Below are 21,611 nucleotides of genomic sequence, written 5' to 3'. Positions count from 1 at the left end.
TCCCCTTCTTCACTTTCACTCCCTCACTTCGTTGTAGTCATACATCTGTTATATCGACCAGGACAATATCTAGTCGTAGTTGTTGAACCTATCATCCTCAGACCTCTCTGCAGGATTATCTCTGAACTAAACATCTTTCCTCTTCCTCTTCCTCTGACACTGACAAGATCTACACCTGATCTTCCTCTCTTCATCTTTCATCTTCTTTCCTGACTCGAGTGAAGAAGTTGAATCTCACTGTCATCATCACGATGACGACGGTCCCAATCACTCCTTCGGCCAGTTCGGCTCATCCTTCGTCTGGATCCCGTCCATCAACATCCAACATCAATAAGGTGAGCTGGATAACATAGATCTTCCTATTCTTTCCTTTTACTACATTCACTCTGATATTCAATATATCTCTCTCGAATCACTTGAAGCTGACGAGAGCTATAGGAAATACCTTCCACTCCAACGAAAGCTCATAGAGCGAAGTCTCAAACACCCTCACCAAGCAAGAGTAAGGAGCATTCTCCGATCCCCGCGAGGTTAGTCACCCATTTCTCATTCACTTCTGCCCTAAACATTTCCACTTCCCCCTCATCCCTACCTTCCCATTTTGTGTCCTTGCTTATTTCCGAGATACGACGTCAATGCTAATTGCATTTTATAATCGAATAGAATCCCCACACCAACTTCCCCAACTATCGAAGCTGGTAAGAAGACCGTGCACAAGATGGCCCAAGCGGGTCAAGGTAATAAGGAAAAGGAAAATGAAGATGGAAAGAGCTTGGTAAGCGCTATCTGAACTATCAACGACCATCAATCCATACCAGGAATCTATCTCCTTCCCATCTTAGCAAATTTCGAGGTATACTAATGAGTAGTAATACTTCATTCAGCTCAACCCTCATTCTTCCACCTTCGAACCCAAATCCATTTCCGAGACTTTTACCTCTAAGATGCGCAACCTTACGATGACCGATCAAGGATCTTCCTCTAGATATGTAGAGGTGAATATTTTATCTTTGGAATTGATCCTCATGAAGCTGATCCTCTTATTCTAGAATGTACCTGAGATCGAAGGTCCCTCCACTCCGAAGAAGAAGAAAGAAGGTGAGTCGTTCGTCGACTCATCGGTGCTCAACTTTCATATGCTTACCTATACTGACATATATCCTAGTCCCTCACTTCGAGACCCCTCGTCGTCCTATTCGAGCCGAAACAACTACTGCCACTCCTTCTCTCAGCTACACCCCATTCGCTCCTTCCACCGGTCAATCCTCGAGATTCCCGGTCACTCCTTCTACCCCTGCCACACCCGTTAGAAGAGAGGGGGAATCTATCTCCAAAGAGAAGAACACAAGAGAAGAGCAATTCGTTTCTGGGTCAACCGAAGCGAATCCAGACGAGATTGGGAGATATCTTCTGGTCAGTAACTTCAGGGCTTTTGATCTTGCTTGTAATTCGACTGAGTGTTATTTAGATCCAACAAATCCCTCTAGATACAACGGAAAATGAGATCAAAAATTTGTTTCAAGTAAGAATTTCCAGGTTTTCTTCCCCGGAGAAACTCTACTGAAGTCACTGTTCTTTTTCCCTAGTCGAATTGCAACTTCAAAGCGATCGTTATCAAGCATCTCAAAGCAAAGGGACTTGTAAGGATATTACCCTTCAGTGCGGTAATTTGATTGACTTGCTAGAACAGGTATTGGTCGCATTCTATGATCCTCGAGAAGCTGCGAAGCTCTACAACCTATTCCAGTCCAGCTCCGTACGCATCAAGACAGATGGCCCCTTGACACAGCTTCATTGTATGAAGACTGACCTTCATGTGGTACAATCAGTACGTATAATTGAGTCTTCTAACTTCTTTATCCGCTAAACTAGGTGGACATAGATCATCGGCCGCTCTTCTGGATGGGAGGCCATTTGGGAAAATTCACAATCTGTCATCAAGGTCGAGATTGTCGGTGGAGTAGGTGTGACTGTAGACGTTATGAAGGTGAATAATCTCATTCAAGCTCCACGAAGTCTTTAGGTAATGCTAATATACTGATTGCTATCGAAGAAAACCTTATCAATGTTTGGGGAACTGCAACGCTTGGATGAATTCGGTCATACAGGAAGAGTACGTCTTTCCTCCATCCTCATCTTCGTATGCTGACATTTCTGCCAACTGTGACAGTGCTTTATCGCCGAGTACTTCGACACTCGACATGCAGCGCAAGCTATCAGTTTGCTTGATGGCCAAAAAGCCCAACAAGCTCTGATCTCGGTTTCATACCTTCACTCAACGGCGAACCCGGCTTTGGCTACAGCTAACTCTTCAAAGTATACTCTCGGTTCAGTTGCGTACTTCCCGGGAAGAATAGGACCAGCGGGGTCCTCAACTCGTAGCCAGTCCGACTCCATAGCTGGTTCGGACGTATTCGGTTACACAACCTCGACCGAAGCCAGCAGTCCGATCCATACCCCAAGAACAGCTCCTTTCAGTCGAATCAGTAGTGACTCGGACGTTTTCAACTCTCGAAAACCATCTTCAATTTATTCTACGGCTTCTCAATCTCGCAATACTAGTGGATACTCCACTCCTCAAAGCTGGACCAGGACTTCTACTGTGGGCTCTCAGTCAGGATACGATACCCCTGCTCACCTTCTTGCCCTCAGCAGAAGACTGCACGAGCCTGGTACTGTTGAAGGTCTGATTAACAACGCTGATATCGAAGCTCGAGCTAGACAAGGTCAAGGTATCGGTGGTCATTGGAATGCCAATGACAGAAAGGCTATTCCTGCTCATAACAGAGTATTCCCTGAAAGGATTTTATCAGGTACATTATCTTGGTATTAAGAAATGAACACTGGATAGCTGACTTCTTTTATACTTGAAAGGTCTCGATCCACGAACAACGGTCATGATCAAAGATGTTCCCAATAAATTGTCAAGACAGGAGCTTGTCAATATCCTTGAAGAGGTCAGCTCACCTTGATATACATCGTCGGCGACGACAAAGAGACTGATATACCTTATCTTAAACTCAGGTGGTACCTGGAGACTACGACTTTGTGTATCTCCGATTTGATTTCAAGAACTGCTGCAACGTAAGTTATATTGCAGGTGAATCCATACTGACTTCGATAGGTCGGATACGCTTTTGTCAATTTCTGCTCGGTGCAGGTGCTTTACCGATTCATCGAAGCCAAAGTAGGCAAGAAATGGAACTTGTTCTCCAGTGAGAAAGTCCTCCAAGTAAGTAATTCACTTGCACACTTACATGAAGGGAAAGCCGACTTTCTATCTGATCTAGGTCTCATATGCGGATATTCAGTCAGTGCCAATCTCTTGTGGCGATGAACGTCACTGACAGCAGCAGTAGAGGTAAACCGGCTTTGATCAACAAGTTCAAGTGAGTCGCTATTCTTACAAAGGTTTCAACTTGGCTGAACAAAGCACTCGCACGATAGGAATTCCGCTGTTATGGGCGTCATTGAAGCTTGGAGACCCCAAATATTCTAGTAAGCTATTGGCTTTTCTCCTTACAGGCCATGAATTGATAAAAGCTTCAGCTCAAGTGGTCGAATGAAGGGCAAACCTGTAAGTCTTCCACCGACGATATTTGACGGTTAGATTGTACTAATTACTCCTCACTCTCAGGAACCTTTCCCCGACGTGAGTCAATGCTGGGGACCCATGACACTCTTTGTCATTCTGATCACTTACTTCGCTTTCTGGGTAGTCCGACAATTTGGCTGTTAGATCAAGATCTGCCGCCGCTCAGCTGGCTGGCTTTTCGAGTAAGTTTCTCTCCGTGTTACATGAAAATATTAGCTGACCTCACATCATCTAGCCGGGTCCAACTACTCTTATGGGCACGAAGATCAATACTACGATTACTCTTCGCCTCACGGTTCCACCTATGGGATCTAGGGATCACTCACGAAGCAACGCTTCACTACTTGAAATACCTTGATCCTTGGTCTTTTTGTGTGTTACCTATATTCCCCATCACCCCGTCTCCTTTTTTGCTTCCTCCCATATCACAACTTCTTCAACTGCTTTCTTCAAGAGAATTTCAATTACCATTTGTTTTCTTCTTTCTCCTTATTCCAATTACCCTATCTGTGGTCTAGATATACACGCTTTCTTCTTCGCAATTCAATTTCCAATTTTCATCTGTTCAGCATTTCGCATTACATACCCATTCATCATACATACCCACCAGAAGAAATATAAAAGAATCGCATTCATCTCAACATCGATCTTTTACATCGATCTGTTTGTATACAGCGCATCTCATTCATTTCATCTCATTTCATTTTCATACGATATTTTAACAAATCCTACACGCAACATGACAATCTGGCAATGACAATATCATCAACATCAACATCATCGATCATCAATCATCTATCTTTCGCTATTCTGCTTTTGCGTTTGACAATGTAAATTACGAGTATATTCAACAGTACGATTCTTCATGCATGTAATATATTTGCCACTCCTACAGTATACATGTTCAAGATCTCCCTCAACTAATGCACACCAGGTTCTTCCGGATGGACATACGGAGGTGGATTGGGAGGAGGTAATCCATGACCTGGTCGATGGGGAAAGTATTGCATTGTGACCGTGGGAGCTGCAGTGTAATCCATCAAATTCAACACCAGAGAAATAAATGCATATACAATGAGGAGAGCTCACGGTGGGTGGCTGATTGGTTATTGGACATCAAGTGATGAGTCCAGTAAGAGTGCTGCGTATTGTATGAGAAATAGATCCGCGGCGAAGTGATGGATGGATTGACGTGGATGAGAGGATAAGGTATTGTGAAGAAATTGATAAGTACGATACAAGCTCAGCTTTATACAAGAATTGCCCAAAGACCATACTCTCCTGGTCAAATAGATATCATCTGACTTCGTGTAGAATATGATATCCTTTGTGAAATGACGAATTGCCAAAGGGAAAACAGCTATCTTCTTTTGATCTTACAGACGCCGCCGCTAGCGATGGCGATGCGGTTCAAAGCACTGCTGCCACGAAAGAGAGATGGTATATGAAGTGTACTGTGCTGTACTGTAACGAAATACATACCATCAGAGAAGCTACTGTAGATCTTTTCGAGATTTGCCCTTGACTTTCAAAGTGGCTGTCTGATTGCGAAGACTCAAGGACAAAGGATGATATCAACATATTCTTGTATCAAAAAAGTCGATGATCATGATATTTGATGATGTCTGTTGCCGTTTTGAGCTGTTGCTGCTCTTTTGTGATCGTCTTCTTGCTCATTCCTCCGGTGCTTTATGACTGAATTTACGAGTACTCTAAATCTGCAGTAACTTAGTCTTTCGAGATGCCCTGCCCTCCTTGGTGCTCGGAATCAAGCGACTAAGACCCGATCAGGTCGGATGATCCTCTTGCTTCCGGATCAGATAAACCATCTGGTCGTGAACCCAACTGTATAGCGTATATGATAGCGATAGGTCATTTCTCTCTTCCTATCGCAATGCTACGTTGCCATAGATGCAAGGATCATCTCGAACACCAAAAGTGCATTCAACCAATCCGATCTCATTCAGTTCAGTCATATACACTACAGTACAGTATACCATAATTATTCTATATCCGAATGAGAACAATCCTATCAAATAGTTGACCAGATAAATTATAGTCCTATGCTGTTGTGATTATTATTATACAGTATCAAATTTCCTTTCCATTTCCCAAACCTCTTGACTTGCTGGTATACTGTAGATGCGATCTTCATCAAATACTAATAAGATCCTTCTGTCACATTCTACCTCAACGTCTGTTTATCCGATACCAAAAGATCGAGATTTGGTCCATCGTTTGTTTCAGTCCAACGATATTCTTTCCGAATCCTGTTGATATTCGAAGATGTACAGTACAGTGCTTATTTCCCTGCTTTCTCTTTATCCTTGACGCCACTCAAGGCAGCATGAGTCTTCAACAACAGCGCACCTTCCAAGGAATACTTCCCATTCGCCTTGGCCATATATGGATTATGATCTGGTAATTTACCTTTATACGTGGACCGATTCAATGAGCATGCGATTTCACATGATATATACGTTGACCACTCACCAGCCATAACCACTTCTAAATGGTATTTCGCCTGTTCGTCATCACCTCTCCTAGCGTACAATCTACCAAGTTCGTAATAGCAGTGGAACAGTATATAATGGTCGAGCTGTATTACGATACAACTTATTAGCTTTCCCTTCCCGTCTTTGACTCCAAATTCAAGGTGATCCTTGTTTTGCTGGGAAGATAAGACCCACCTGAACATCCGGTCCATGCCTTATCACAGCTTGGAAATCTTTTTCAGCACCTTTGCCCAACTCGTCATCCGACGGGTCGGAGGGTGATTTGGTGGTGGCTTCAGGTGCTGCGTCTGGTGGCTGTACATAGATAGAGAGGAAATCAGCATCAGTGCGCTTAGGACGCTCACCATCTTGAATTGCATCTAGCTTACCTGATATCGCGAGATGAATTGACACAATCCTCTAAGGAAATGGCCAAGGCAGTAATCTATACAATCAATAGTTTTTCAGCACTGGCATTGATAGACTGAGGCAGATAGCAGAAGAGCGACAGCTCACCATCCCAGTATTCATGTCCATTCCCATAATTCTCCGGCTCCACCCCATCCAAAGCCTTCAGGGCCTGGTTAATACGAGGTAACCAAGAATCCAACAAACTCCTTCTTGGTGTATTCGACAAAGATCCAAAGACATATGCGAGTTCCATGGCAGGGAGGAACAATTTGTTGTTCTGCGAATGGAACTTACGTGCTTTACGAGAAACGAGTTTCTATCGATTAACAGTATGAAGAGGTCAGCATGCTGTTTTGAAAACGATACAACTCGATACGAGCAGCTAGATCTTCTTAAATGGATGAAAACTCACCTCGATAGGCAGCGATTTACCAGCAATCTTCTTTGTCAATTTGGGTATTTGCGTCATAAATTTCTCAGCTTCCTTCAATTTCGCTGTCGAATCTCCATCTTCTTCTTGAGCAAGTTGTACTAGGGATGCAGCAGCGGCACTGTCAAAGATTTATGATATCAGTTGGACATATGCTACCTATCGTGATTGGGATTATGTTTGAGAGTTTGGGAACCTTATTTAACTCACTAAGTGTATACCGCTCTACTCCAATTGGATTCCTCCTTCAATATACTGAAGCAGTCCAATGCTCCTTTCCAATTCGATAACATCATGAAGTTACATGCGTAGTCCCACTATCACAGTCCGACGGAATATCGTCAGTGCGTTTCGTCCTCGTGGGGATTTCTTACTCACAAGACACATATGCTGTAATTGGATATACTCCAGATTCGAGTCTAAAGCCTTCTGTAAGGAGCCTGTTTGTCAGAGCAAGTAAATAGTCAGCTCATACTGTTTCCGCTCAAGGACTTTGATGCTGATAATGAGCTCGACGTACGGTTGGCTGCTTCTGGCTGACATTGAGCAGTAAATGATCTAGCTTGGAAGTACAGGAAGAAGACACCTACGCGCAGGATCATCGTCAGCTAAGTATTCATAATACAAATGCGAATTGTACACTTACCATCTGGATACCTCCTCAAATTATAGGCCAGGATATTTTTAGCCATCGGAACATCGATCCCCGTCACGGGCCTATAATCCGATACGTATTGTAAGTTTGCGATTTCTTGCGTTCCGTCGTGGAAAGAGATTTTTACTCACATCAAAGTGGAAATGACCAAATGGAAAGTTAAAAGTATCAAATCGCAGACAGGTCTTCTGAGACCTTCGTTACTCTCGTCATAATCTGGCTTTTCGACTCCTCTGTGCCATCCTCCAGCGGAGTACAAGGTAGTTAAGGCGGTCTCTTTGTCTCCTCCGTAGCCCAATAACGAGGCGATCTATACAAGATCCGGGCATCAGATCAGTGGTCCATGGAGAGAATGAATTGTCAGTGGAAACTCACCTTCATCACTTTACTTGGTAATAGTGAAAGCATCAGGGAGCTTGTTCCTGCACCGAGGACGACACCCTATAGTGGTCATTCAATATCATCAGCTTGATTAACCTTGTCATTGACAGCTATACAAGGTATGCGTACAGATCGGAAATCCGTATCGATATTATCATCATAACCATTCTTGTCTGCATCTTCGAGGTATTGCTGTAACACGTGATATATACCATGTGCAGCTCGCATATTCAGTCTGAAGTCCACATAACCCGAAAACAAATATGTCAGCTATCGATAACGACAACATCTACAGTTGTACAGCTCTTGGAACTATAAAAGTGAGGTTCACATACCCTTCTCTGATCAATCCCAACCAATCACCTCCACTGACAATAGCCAACAAAGCTTTCATCAAACTCGTCTCGGCATATACTAACTCTGCGTGTCTTTCTAGTGCCGACATCGACTTGACTCTGGCCACGCCCGCTCCAGCCTTGACGAATCTCGATACTAACGAGTCGGTAGGTCGTCGAAGGGCAGAGGCAGTAACGGAGGTGGCTTTACATATCTCTAAAGCGGAGGCAAGATCGTTTGCGTCGAATGTCATCATCCCCTAAAGAGACAGAGCAAATTATTAGCAGTTGCCGATATGGGGTATGATTGCCGTTGGTCATGAATTGTAACTCTTGAGATGAAAATATATATTTGAGAATAGGTAAAACAAGTGAGATCGATAAGAGAACTCACCTTCAACGCCTCAATTATACCCTGGGCAGATTGAATATACAGATGTTGACCTTCCTGTTCCCTCTCTTCCAAAAACACTTCAGCCTCTTTCATATGAGAAGATAAGAAAAGACTTAAAGTCTGTCTACATATATCTAAATCCTTGACTAAAACTCCATCTTGATCAACTGCCAATGCACCTGCTTTCGTAGCATGCAATCCTCTTTGACGACTTTGTACTTTTGTTTCTTGAATGGAAGGTTTGGACCTCTTGATTGTTGAGGGTCCGGTACCACAAACATCTTTCTCCTGAGATACTACAGTTCCTTTAGCAACTTGTGATGAATCTGCTATTGATTGACCTTGACCTTGGGTTGCCGAGTCGTAAGTAGGAGGTGGAAGAGTACTATCATTCTTGGAAGAAGTTGCAAGAAGAATATCTTTCTCGTGTCTCTTCTTGGCTTCAGAATTGGGATCCTCCTCATCCTCGTCACCTTCTTCAACTTCACTCAACCCTTCCGAAGGAGTCAAAAACGCCTCATCATCATCTTCATCTTCCGAATCTGAGTCTAGGCCAACTTGTTCTAAGTCCCATTGTGAGTACATGCTCGGCGTACGTTTCCTGATTGGTTTGTTCTGTGTCTGAGGTGGAGTGGACGTCGAGGTCGAGGTGGATGCATGAACAGGTTGGATAGGTGGTCCAGCAGAAGTGGAATTGCTTTCTGTAGGTGATGATCTGATCGAATCGGAAGGTGAAATGGGTAGCTCATTGGTGGTTGTACCCAGTCTAAGATTGCTTATACCATTCTGTAGATCTTTACCATTGAATTGCTTGGATACTGAACTGGTAGGCGTGGATGTTCCTGATGTTGAAGTTGAGACGTTCAAATTGGATGATGGTCTAATGGATGTACTTGGAGAGGAATCTCGATCACCCCTGTCGGAGACCATTGATGACAATGAGGTCGATGAGGAGAACAATGATGAGAGTCTCTTTCTCGTACTGTACATCGATCGTCAGTTGAAGTCAACGCAGTCCATATGACGGAAGATGAACAGACATACCTGTGCTTCTTCTTGATCTTATCACCATCCTCATTCGCCTTCATCTCGCTGGCTTCACTGACACTCCTCGACTTGGGTGGTCTGTCAGCCCTAGAAGATGGACCGCGAGGAGAAGTCGAAGTGGAATCATCTCCGTTGAGACCTTTCTTCCTGGATAAAGAAGCTTTACGTAGGAATCCTGACATATTGGTGTTTCTTCTGGGGGGTGTATCACGGTAGAATGCTGAAAGGCGATGTTGATATGTTCAGTGGCAGATGGGGATGAGGTGAGATCGTAAGATCGTGTAAGCTAAGCTCCGGATGATCTGCTGCTGTATGTTTTCCACGGTACTGCTGATGTCTGGAGTTGGTGGATAGTTCAATCAAGTGGACATGACCAGTGACGTTTTACTGAGTTAGCAAGTGGTGGTGTGTTTACGTTAACATGGTCATTATGTATTTTGACTACATACCTTATGTTATTGCCCTGTTCCCGAGCCCAGCCAGGTTTTATCATGAGCACCGCACTGGTGACGATCCCAAAGCGGCCTCCATCGCGTTGAAACGTGGCCACCGTGGGAAGGTAAACCTCTCGTGAAAGACCCAATCGTGCTAAAATGTCCGAGCGTGTCTGTTAGTGCAGGTATCGAATGAATTTGCTCGTCATCGAGTTCAACGGATTGTTGTTCTTGAAATGACATCGACGAAAGCAAGATTGATTGGTCTCAGAAGCAGATAGTATGCTGTCTATTCTGCATAGGCCCGAGCTGATCAAGTCCTACTTCTCTGAACGTCAGGTAAGGGCAGAGTGATAAGCCCGGAGAACAGGGATGGGATCTCTGACGATCAATCAACCTGTGACACACACACAAATAATCCATCAAATTGACGCACTGACCATTTGGTGTGTTACGGGTAGTACTCGTACTGCAGTAGCACGGTCAAGATGAAACTTGAAGCCAAGAGTAAGGTTTAAGGTGCTAAATACACGATCAACAATGATGTTTTATGCGGGAAGGGATGAGGAGGGATGGGTGGTATGTGCGGTAATGATACGGATGAGAAGCGAACAAGTACTCACCTGGATGTCATCCAAGCTACTTCCTGTAACTACCACTCATTGTCACTCTCAGATCCCTTTGATCTGCATTTTTCCCATTTCCCTTGAATCCAGCTGTCTTACCAGAAGGGAAGCGACACGCACAATGGAATAAAAAGACAGCAGGACTAGTCTCCTTTGGTGTTCTTTCGTCCTAGATTACATATATATATTATATACAGCTACAATGGCAACTCACTGATCTCTTACTCTGAAGTCTACCCTCTTCTTGACAACATCTACAATCTATAGCCAGCACACCTCATCAAACAAGAGGAAGATTTCATTTCGGCCCTTCAATTCAACGAACCAAGCTGAATATATAGAAGTAGCCATCACTCGGCCCTCTACTTCTCTTCATCAACATCAACATCAATATCATAATTACCATTTCCTTTCACTCTCTCATCCCAACGACCTACATACAATGCTTCCTCGACGGTACTCCAATCCTCTCCCTCTACCTTCCACCCTTCGCAAGCCGATCTCTCGAAGTTTTTCTCAACGTCGTAATCTATGTTTTCTCGTCCTCAGTCTATTCGCACTATCCCTCCTCATCCTGGGACTCCATCCGAAAGTTCAACAGGGTTCATTGGACAATTTGGACAGGTTCAAAGAATGGTCGAGCGATAAAGCACAAGGTATAGTAGACGGTTTGCCAAATCAGGTAAAAGGTTGGTTGGTTGACTTGCAAAAAGTTGAATCGAAGTCATGTAAAGGATTCAATCCCCTAGATTCGGAGGATCAAGATCCACCTGGATGCTTGAAAGCTAGACAGTATAGACAGACTATGAGAGTTTTGGAAAGGGAAGAGAAATCTGAACAGTGAGTTGGTGTCACCAACTTGCCCTATGTATACTCTTTGATTCACTTCCACAATACTTGTTTTCGATGAGCTGACCATATCGTCTAATGATTGTATCAGTCCCCACTGGTATTTCACCAAACAGCATAATATCGATACTCTCCGAAATATCTCGGAATGCTTCTTATCGGTCACAGATCCAAATTGGAAACCATGCCATGAGAAACCATTGATATTGTCTGGTTGGTGGTACACCGCTGAAGTGATAACGGGGGCAACGACTGGTGAAGTGATTTGGCAAAGTTCGGTGGTGAGTGATCACAACCCCTTCCCTTGCTTTCTCTCACTTGAATCACCAATTTGGCAAAAGTCATTTGCAAACATATCTATCCAAAATTCTAGCAGATGCTGATCTACGAGCTAAACATATCTCAGACAAAACAACTTCGAATGCTCGGATACTCTTTCATCGCCGTGGGACCTTACCTCAATTGGGTGGAAGTAGCAGAGATGATGCCGGATGTATAGTGAGTGTCCAGAAATAACGGCTTCCTCGCTCCTCGCAATACTACCTCAATACTAAAGGCTCATATACGCTTTGTTCTTCCTATCTTAGTCACCTCATCTGGAATAGTGATCTCGACACTGTATCGTGCGTGACCGACCCACGATGTATAGCGAAAGAGCACTACACCCCTCCGGAAGATGCAGAGGATCTATCGATAGGTGTACCAGATGAAGAAAGGGGTGTTATACCCATATGGGCATTAGCAATCGTCGATTATGTGAGTATCAACAGTCTTCCGTACGGCGTAATGGAATGACGAGTGACTGATATGGGTCGATCACGGAATAATAGTGGGGATCCAGACCTCGTGAGACTTCGAATAATCGATACTGGTGGGGATTAACGGAAGATGGCGATTGGAGTTATCATCCCCTAGGACAGGGATGGATAGCTACGTGAGTTTCATGTATTTAACAGATCAGCTGAGATCGGAAATCATAAGAAGCTAGCTGATAATGCTTTGTCAATTGTTTGATTTGAATAGTCCCTGGCCTCTACCCGGTGGTCATTTCCATCTACCATACTCCCTCGAAGAATATTGTTTGAAGATGCCCGTTAAGCCTCACGAGGAAAGGAGGAACGCTGCCTTGATTCTAGCAAAGAGGTCTTGTCAGTGGGCCATCCCGTCTCTCTTCACTCATACAACAGGATTTGCCGTCTTATTTTCTGAAGCTATTGTCATCTGTGACGACATCTGTTGTGAATGAGTTTTCCATTACTGACCATCTCGTTGTGGCAATAGCATACTTCCACTACCACTTTGTCTCCCCACCCGAATTCTGGACCAACCTATCCCAAGTACCTGACTTTGAACTCCTCTCAACGGTAGAGGAAGAAGAGGGTAAACCTTTACCTGATGGATTGGTCACGATGGGTAAACAGACCAGGGAAGATTACGAAACTTTGGTAGGGAGTGTAAAAGCTCTGGTGGGGATGGGTGCGCCACCTATCAGTCCAAGTATATATACTTCTCTGTGAGTGGTGTTCGACTTGATCGAGAAAGGTTATATACCTTATGTTTGTTGGTTACCTGAATAGATGTCAAGCTACACCTGTCGTCATACCGTATTTCCAGCAGGATTACAGGATGGACGGATGGTGGCTCTATTCCAGGTTAGTCTCGTCTCTTCTTTCAACGTTCATCCCTGACCAAATGATACTCATCTAGCTCGATGAAGAGTACAGGGTAGCTGATGTTTTTGAGATTTGTTTAGCTGGTCGCAACATGGTCCAGCCATTGCTTTAGGTGAACCATACGTGTACAAGTATTTCGCTCAGAATTATACGGATCTTGAAGATGCCGTGAGGAGAGCTATGGCGACGTCAATAGAAAGGTAGTGAGTGACCTTTCCACACAAATCGATAACACAAGATATACCATCTTCCATTCGACTGAACGAAGCTTTGCTTTCCTCCCACGAGAGTAAATCGGACGTTCGCGGAAAGATTCACGCTAACAGTCGTTTCTTGCAGTATACCAGAGGATATGAAGCTCCCCCACGCCCTTTCACAATTAGGTAGATACCTCTCTCGAGATCTCAAAGCGATGTTTGATGAAGTGGTCAAGAACAATGACGGTAAGATACCTAAATTGAAGAAGGGTACCAGGGAGAGATGTTATGAGATTGACAGATGTAAGAAGATGTTGGAAGTGGGGAGGATACCTCGTGTGCCTCCAAAGCTTGTAGGTTATACAGCGGAGGTGGAAAAGGAGATTTAGGTGTTAGAGCGGATAGAAGAATCGAAGAGTAGATGAGATGATCTTGGTACAAACTCAAGCAATTATAATATATCTTGGTTAAAAGGGATATTCTCATATATATATATATATATATATATATATATACGAGCTGGATGATCGTTGTTCTATAGATTTCGCAAATAGATTAGATCCCACAATTTCATACTACACACTGTAAAAATAGACACATCATTGATAGAGAGACAGCAAACGCGTTGCAAAACCCATGCAATCACAATCAAGTGAATACGACACCGACGCATCCGTTTCTTTCCTGATACTGAGTCCATATCATTCTGTTGTGAATGATCGTACCCGGGAGCAGCAGTTATTTACGGTAGCATAATGGTAAATTCATCACAATTATATGATCTATATATACAACGCAATAATCCATTCCCACCCTCGCAATGAACCGCAATTCTCTAACGAATATTCCTTTTTCCATTTCCATTCACGTCCATGGACTACTAGCGATATATGATCTCCTCGATATTTATGCTCCCGGAACTTCCCTCCCACCTTCACCCAACCTCTTCGCCTTTCCTTTCTTCCTCCTTCCCGCCGTCTCTTCACTTCTAATAACAGGAACAACCAATTCCCTATAAACCAATACCACTCCATCTTTCCCCTTATCAGATCCAAGTAATTTCGGATCTCCATACGGTCTATCATGTTCTTTCCTGTAATTCGATAACTTATTCAACTCCTTTTCTAACCTATTCTTATCGATTGGATTATACCTTAATCTCGGAACGATATCATCCGGTATCTTATCTCCCTCTCTCCCTTCTTTGGGTGTACTGGGTGTGGGAGGTTTGGGTATATAAGTAGTAGTCGTGATCTTACTTTTACCTTTAACTCTACTTCCTATACTAATCACTTTCCTACCCTGATTGTTCGTCGTGACTATACTTTGTGGGGGTATTTGACCAGGTAAACTTGGGAATGAACCTCCTCCAGCTTGGACTGCCAATCTCTCCAATCTCTCTTGTTCCATTTGTTGCCTTTCAATCTCTTCTTTTGATAGTTGATGTTCAATCTCAGATTCTAGGCGGAGGATCAACCGGGATATTTGAGCGGGGGTAGAGAGAGGGGAAGAACATGATGGACAGGGGAGATAGGGTTGTTGGATATTACATAGGGTTAGACCACATGATTGACAGATTGGTGTGTAAGGTGATAAAGGATGAACTCGAGCTGATATCAATTGACATTGTGGAAAAATGTTAGTTTATCATATACATCTATCGGTAGTGCTACTGAGTGAGTAGTACGTCAAAACCAACTAACCTTGACAGAAACAGCTAATAGATTTATCATCCTTAATCTTCCCTTCACCGTTACTCTCTTTTATAATTCTCAATTTATCTACTATCCCTTCTAATCTCTTGACGGCCTTGGATTTCGGTTTATCCCATATTTTCTCTTCGCCCGCCCTGTTTTTCCCTTTGGAACTACTCGTCCTACTACCCGCTGCACTTCCACTTCCACTGGCGGCCCCAATGGAAGAAGGTACATCCAAACGAGGTTGGAATTGTTGTGCTTTGGGTTCTTGAATTTGTATATTGATTGCTCCGGCTTGTCTTACCCTTTGATTCTGACTTTGTGAACCAGAGGGAGTCTGCGTTCCAGATCCACCTCCACCTCCTGATTTGGGAGTACCACCCGTCGATTTACCCCATCCACCGAACCCACTTTCGTCTAAATCCTTTTTCTGGTATACCTTCCCACCAGGTCCGAAGGCAGCTTCTAACGCTTCAGGTATATTGTTTGCGGGAGGTTTGGTCCAAGATGAGCCCGAGGTGGAAGTAGGTCGTGAGAGGTTCAATGGTGTCTGTGCCTTCGATTTCGATTTGGAAGGTTGGGGTTTGGGGCTGGACGGGTTGGGTGTCAATGATTGAGAACGAGGTTGACTCTGGGTGGGAGGTAAAGAAGGGAATCGAAAGGATATATAACGGTTGATGAATGACTGTGATTGAGACGAAGAACCGAGAAAGTCCTATAGATCCATACAAAGAATCATACAATCAGCTCTGTGCTCTCATGAGATACTGCCCAAAGCAAGTCTGGTAAATAAGTCGGTGAACAGGAGAGAAAGAAAGAAACCCTTACTCACCTGAAGATGTACTCTCAGTCCAGCTTCATGAGTGTAAGATTCCAGATCAGGTATGATCATCTGTTTGATGGTCTCGTCATCTTCGAGAATGGGTCTCTCGTCAGCTGAATTGAACTACCATGTCGCAACTAAGTATCGACCAGTTGACTCACCTAGACCCAAGATTGTGGATAGGTCTTTGACGACCCATGGAGGTGTGTTCGGTGGCATCGAACAGATATGATGACCCCGGTTGTGTTCTTGCAGATCAGAAGGGCAGACAGCTTTTACGTTTGATGATGAATATGATGGTATTGGACAGAAAGAGAAAGCAAGATAGAGATTCACTTTGATCGTCATTTATCATTCATTTCTTCGGATCCGAGGTAAAGTTGCGAGCTGAACCTCCACTTGCGAAAGACCTACTAACAACGTGTCTTCTGTGTTAATGCATGCAGCCCATATTGGGCGAGTTCATAGACACTTGATTGTGCATATGCATGACGGATCCTCGTTAATGATGGCCACATGTGTACATGTAAATACTTCAGATCGCCGAGGGCGACATGACTTCCATCTAACGACAAATCATCTGTACAAAATCTCACTTCCCAACTACACTGCATATCGTCCACTTCCACCCGGCGCTCTATCAGCGGTCTACAAAAGCAAACAGCCTACATTAGCCAACATATCTATACCTTCACACAAAATAAGCACTCACATTCAAAGCCGCCACAGACGCCTCAACCAAATTCCTTCTAATCTCGTCAACCGCCGCCCTGACTCTATGTTCATCATTACTTTCGATCAACAAGCTCAACTTGGGTTCATCCCCTGGTCCAGGTTCGCTTCCCGGTGGATAATACAATCCCTTCATCGTGATACTCGCTCCACTTATCTCTTGTAACAAAGTCATCTGTTCTTTGTTTGTCGCTTTCCATCGAGCTTTCTGTGGGTAATCGTTAATGGGGAAAATGGCATGATAATCCGTCGCGTCTGGATCCTTAGTTCTAACTCCATTACTGTTAACAGGTTGGGCCAAACCAAGTTTTTCCGCTTTGGTCAATTCGATGGATTGAGTAAGACGAGCAACCACCTTGGCCAGATTGGCAGCATCGACCGTACGTCCTTCGCTCTTGGCTTTCTCCAATGCGGCGATGGTCTGAGCGGGAAGAGCAGCCATGGTGGGTTTAGGTGGTGGATTATTCTGTATGACCCTATCTGGTGCAGGTCCATGAACGATCTCAACTTTGATCTCGGTGAAAGTGTAATCGGCATCTCCCTTATGAGCATTGGGATTTTCAGGTTGTTTGAATTCGGTCGTTTTGGGTTTGTATGGGATGACTGCACCTTCTCGGGAGGACAATGATAATGCTTCAGATGTATCTCCGTAGGTATGTTTCTCAGCTTGATCTTTTTCGATACGTTTCTTCTCGATTCGTTCGAGACCTTTACCGGAATATCCACTTCCTGCAGCTCGGGCTTTACCGGATTTGATCTTTCCAAGGAAGTCTATGACAAAGAGATTAGCTAATAAGCCAAGAATGGGATCGAGATCATGTTATGAAACTCGAACTCACTCTCAGACATTGCCTTGAGGTCTTCCGGTATGAAAGCATTACTGGCTTCCAATGCTCTGACAATATCAACCGAGAACTTCTCTTGAGCCGGAGTTATGAAAGTGATACAGGTACCTTTATTACCTGCACGACCTGTTCTTCCAGCTCGGTGCACGTAATCTTCCATGTGATTGGGACAGTCGTAGTTCTGCGTCAATAACGGGAAGATAATTAGCTTCGCGTCCATCCATTTGGAAACTTGAGATAGAAATACCAGCTGATGATATGATACTCACTATAACCAGCTTCAATTCCTTCACATCCAATCCTCGAGCAGCCACAGACGTAGCCACGATGATCGGTACATCACCACTTTTGAAATTCTTTATCGCTTCATCCCTGTCCACTTGTTCTTTTCCACCATGAAGCGAGGCACACACGTATCCTCTTTGAAGTAAATCCCTAAATAAATCATCCGCAGATTCCTGTCTGTCCACAAAGATCAACGTCCTGAAATCATCTTCATCGTCTTTATGCTCTTCACCCATTTCACCCAATATCTCCAATAACCTATTGAATTTGGAATCGGGTTCTCTGACTTCCACCCGTTGATCGATTTCAGGAGCGACCACTGATCGTCCACCAACGGTAATCTCCAAGGGTCTAATCAAGATCTTCCTCGCAAGGGATTCCATTGTTTTAGGGAAAGTAGCCGAGAATAATACTTTTTGAGCATCAGGTCGTACGTTGTTGACGATCTTCATTACTTGAGGTTCGAAACCCATATCGAACATTCGATCAGCCTCATCCATGACTATATATGTTGTTCGTCGTAGGTTCGTAACTCTTCCGTTGTTCGCAGTGAGTAGATCGATCATTCGTCCAGGAGTACAAACGACGACTTCAGTTCCTTTCTTCATAGCTGCGATATCTTCGGAAATTGATGATCCACCGACGCAGCATGTCACCTGGAAGATATCAAGTGTTAGCTGGGAGTGTACCTGGATTGCTCAGATAGCTAAATGACTTACCCTTATATTAAGAACCTTCAAGAAGGATTGACATTCTTTATATATCTGAGTGGCCAATTCTCTTGTGGGCGACATGACTACCGCTATGGGACCTTCGTTTCCTGATACAGGACGTTGATCTCGAACATGTCTAAACATAGGCAGAAGGAAAGCGATTGTTTTACCTGAACCAGTTTTGGCAATACCAATGACATCTCGTCCAGACATGATCGCAGGTATAGCTTGAGCTTGGATAGACGTTGGGTTGGCCCATCCATGATGTCGGATGACATCGAGACTGACCAAAAAGCGTCAGTTTACGTGCTGCCTTTTCGAACGATATGATATGAGCTCACCATTGAGTGGGTAGACCATATGCACCCCAATTCTTCACTGGTCTAGGTGCGTCCTGACCTCTGATCTTGATACCGTCCATTTCCAATCGCAACAACTCTGCATCCTCCTCGTCCATCTCTAGCACTTCTGGAGGAGGGTTGTAAAAGGCTTTTCGGAAAGGTTCGTAATCGATTTTAGAATGATCGGGCGGTGGTAAATCCTTTTTACGTGATTTAGCCGCAGCTTGTCTGTCAACATTGAATCAGCCATGTTCTAAATACCTATGAATGGTAGGAAGACTCTGGATACTCACTGCAACAACGCCTCAGCTTCTGCCAACTTATCTTCCACCTTGACTTTATCCTCCTCTTCGTTCTCGCTATCATCGCCTGACTGCCTTAATCCCATCCTCTTCGCATCTGCTTGATTCACCTGAACGACTTGTTCCACATTCGTTCTCATGAACGCATCTAACGGATCTTCCTCCTCTTCCTCTTCAACTTGAATTTTTTCTTCCTTCTCATTCCCATTCTCCTTCAATGTAGGCTTTTCATCTACATCCATTGCATCCTCCTCAACTCCATCACCATTAGGCTCCGCTTTGATATTCTCTACAGCTAAATCGTCACCTATCGAGTCCACCTGAGCTGCATCTCCGCTTTGTACATCAGGGTTGATCTCAGGCAGATCTCCTAATTTCTGCAATTTTCTATCTCCCGAATTGTCGTCGTCGTCATCCAAACTAGCCGCTAATGATCTTTTCAGTATTGATGGTGCGGGTCCAGCTTTAAGGGGCAATCCAATTCGTGATAAGGAGAATGCAGTAGGTTTATCGGGTAGGCCAGTCAAAGCTATGAAGTAATTCATGTTGAGCAAGGTGGATAGAATTGTATGATTGGATACAAAAGAAAGGGTAACTCACGTTTGGCAAGGGCAGGACTAGAAGGTTTAGTGGGAGGTACAGCGCTCGATGAAGGTTCAGGCGTCGCCGTTTTACCTTCTTTCAAGGCTCTCTGTTTCTTCCAAGCTTCTAATCTCTCTTTTGCTTTCCTTTTCTTGTCTTCCTCAGTTTCGGGTGCAGGAGATCCAGTCGGTGTGGCATTATCCGTCAAAGGCGTACGTACCGCTGAAGCTGGAGCTGGCGCTGGAACGGAATATTTTCGAGGAGGTGACGGTGATCTTGTACGTATCCTAGATCGAGTATCTTCTCGTCTACGATCATCCCTTTCTCTGTCCCGATCTCTATCTCTTGAACGATCTCGTTCTCGTCTGTCAGGATGTCTTCTGTCATCCCTCTCATCTTTCCTCCTTCGACCAGAATCATCCTCACCACGATACCTATCCCTATCCCTATCCCTATCCCTTTCTCTACTTCTATCCCTATACCTATCTCTATCTCTGTCTCTATCTCTTGATGAATAGTAACGATCGTCGTCTTGGTCATAACGTGAAGAAGAAACTTTCCTATCGTCAGACCTTCGTGATGAGCTACCACCATAAGAACGCTCATACCTTGATGACGATGATGGCGAGGGACTTCTATGTCCTCCTCTATGACTGCTTCTTCTACCTTCCGGTGAGCGGGAACGTCGAGGAGATCTAGGCATGGCGTAGAGAAGGTTACAGTGTTGTTGTTTTTTTCTTTTATTTTGTGATGTTACATGCAGGATATCAGAAGAACAACGGTCATCTATGGTCAGGATTGAGGAGACGAGCAGGATGGCAAATAGAGAAGTAAGACGGAATCAAATGGTCGGAGGAGGACGACTCAAGTGGGGGGACCAAACAAGTATTCGTGGAATCCTCTGTAAGGGTGGGTTGGGTACAACAACGTTCAGCACCCTAAGCGTTATACATGGGAAACACTCTTCGCCCGTTCACTTGTCATGTATATATACTATGAATATGAGGAATTACAAGCATCGTCAATCAAGCAAGTTTGGTGAGCTGGTAGCCCAACGGGCTTGGACTGAAGCGCGGCGAAATTAGATAGCCACGAGTCTTCGTCGCCAGTGATTTATCTCTTCTTACTTTGATCTGCTCTATGCCAGGCTGGTGGTCTTCACGAGTGAGTCATCTCTGTAAAGATATCATATCATAAGTTTCCCATAACATGATGCCCATATGCAGGTTACATGAGGTGGGAAGACGCGACACCTTATTCACTCATGGTTAATAGTAACCTCCGGTCCCGCAATTGTCGGAACCCCCTCAACATCAACCAGTCTTCTAGTTTCACTTACATATTGAACATCACCCATCCGCAGATCCATTGTGTACAGCAGACCACAGTCCTCAGCTGATGCACGGGCGCACACACACATCTGATCGTGCATAAAGTTGGCATCGTGCTGTAAGTGGCGTGAAACCACGAAAATAGCAATGCCAAGACAGTTTGAACTGCGGGGCGCAGCGGTACATCGAGTTGCAGCTGACCGCGGAATACAGTGATTTCAACTATTTTTCCGCGAGCCCTAATTGACACAAAAGACATGATGGTTGTGTCCAATTGGGGTTCGGATAATGCATATTACAAGTTCAATGCCAAGGTCAAAGGATCTAATGAGGTACTGTGCAAAACGTTCAGAGTGACAGGTTGAGACCAGCCAATTCCAGACTTGACTGCATTTCGAGGTACATTAACACCTTCGCACTGCGGTAGAGGACAGCTTC

General features: G+C 44.2%; 5 protein-coding genes across 5 annotated transcripts; 2 read left to right on the top strand and 3 right to left on the bottom strand.

Moving 5' to 3' along the window:
* Positions 1–251: 251 nt before the first annotated feature.
* On the top strand, positions 252–3,910 carry I203_108100 (uncharacterized protein; the record flags this gene model as incomplete). The annotated part of the gene is made up of 22 exons (XM_065518323.1): positions 252–335; positions 439–530; positions 664–775; positions 885–995; positions 1,050–1,098; positions 1,166–1,413; positions 1,469–1,522; positions 1,587–1,640; positions 1,691–1,828; positions 1,883–1,987; positions 2,054–2,113; positions 2,171–2,813; positions 2,875–2,957; positions 3,025–3,084; positions 3,161–3,232; positions 3,291–3,310; positions 3,357–3,389; positions 3,448–3,498; positions 3,550–3,577; positions 3,638–3,652; positions 3,720–3,777; positions 3,831–3,910. The coding sequence occupies 22 exons, from the start codon at positions 252–254 to the stop codon at positions 3,908–3,910; spliced, it is 2,250 nt and encodes a 749-aa protein (XP_065372688.1).
* A 1,987-nt stretch (positions 3,911–5,897) lies between these two features.
* Positions 5,898–9,925, bottom strand: I203_108099 (uncharacterized protein; the record flags this gene model as incomplete). Its single annotated transcript, XM_019148278.1, has 16 exons — positions 5,898–6,025; positions 6,089–6,194; positions 6,286–6,405; positions 6,480–6,535; positions 6,607–6,817; positions 6,914–7,052; positions 7,142–7,248; positions 7,310–7,371; positions 7,452–7,517; positions 7,578–7,648; positions 7,718–7,896; positions 7,962–8,027; positions 8,097–8,202; positions 8,303–8,562; positions 8,697–9,678; positions 9,741–9,925. The coding sequence occupies 16 exons, from the start codon at positions 9,923–9,925 to the stop codon at positions 5,898–5,900; spliced, it is 2,844 nt and encodes a 947-aa protein (XP_019002511.1).
* Positions 9,926–11,245: 1,320 nt separating this feature from the next.
* I203_108098 (uncharacterized protein) lies at positions 11,246–13,911 on the top strand (the record flags this gene model as incomplete). The annotated part of the gene is made up of 10 exons (XM_019148277.1): positions 11,246–11,643; positions 11,744–11,933; positions 12,059–12,150; positions 12,240–12,408; positions 12,483–12,586; positions 12,676–12,800; positions 12,934–13,165; positions 13,230–13,304; positions 13,406–13,528; positions 13,665–13,911. The coding sequence occupies 10 exons, from the start codon at positions 11,246–11,248 to the stop codon at positions 13,909–13,911; spliced, it is 1,755 nt and encodes a 584-aa protein (XP_019002510.1).
* Positions 13,912–14,428: 517 nt separating this feature from the next.
* On the bottom strand, positions 14,429–16,261 carry I203_108097 (uncharacterized protein; the record flags this gene model as incomplete). The annotated part of the gene is made up of 5 exons (XM_065518322.1): positions 14,429–15,132; positions 15,226–15,486; positions 15,574–15,934; positions 16,052–16,131; positions 16,204–16,261. 5 exons carry the CDS (start codon positions 16,259–16,261, stop codon positions 14,429–14,431), a joined length of 1,464 nt encoding a protein of 487 aa, XP_065372687.1.
* A 384-nt stretch (positions 16,262–16,645) lies between these two features.
* On the bottom strand, positions 16,646–20,545 carry I203_108096 (pre-mRNA-processing ATP-dependent RNA helicase PRP5; the record flags this gene model as incomplete). The annotated part of the gene is made up of 8 exons (XM_019148275.1): positions 16,646–16,690; positions 16,755–17,545; positions 17,614–17,800; positions 17,889–18,560; positions 18,624–18,900; positions 18,959–19,186; positions 19,252–19,789; positions 19,861–20,545. 8 exons carry the CDS (start codon positions 20,543–20,545, stop codon positions 16,646–16,648), a joined length of 3,423 nt encoding a protein of 1,140 aa, XP_019002508.1.
* Between the last annotated feature and the right edge of the window lie 1,066 nt (positions 20,546–21,611).

Source organism: Kwoniella mangroviensis, chromosome 3 (assembly GCF_000507465.2).
Source record: "Kwoniella mangroviensis CBS 8507 chromosome 3, whole genome shotgun sequence".
Taxonomy (NCBI): Eukaryota; Fungi; Basidiomycota; class Tremellomycetes; order Tremellales; family Cryptococcaceae; genus Kwoniella; species Kwoniella mangrovensis.
This window is presented reverse-complemented; position numbering and strand designations above follow the sequence as displayed.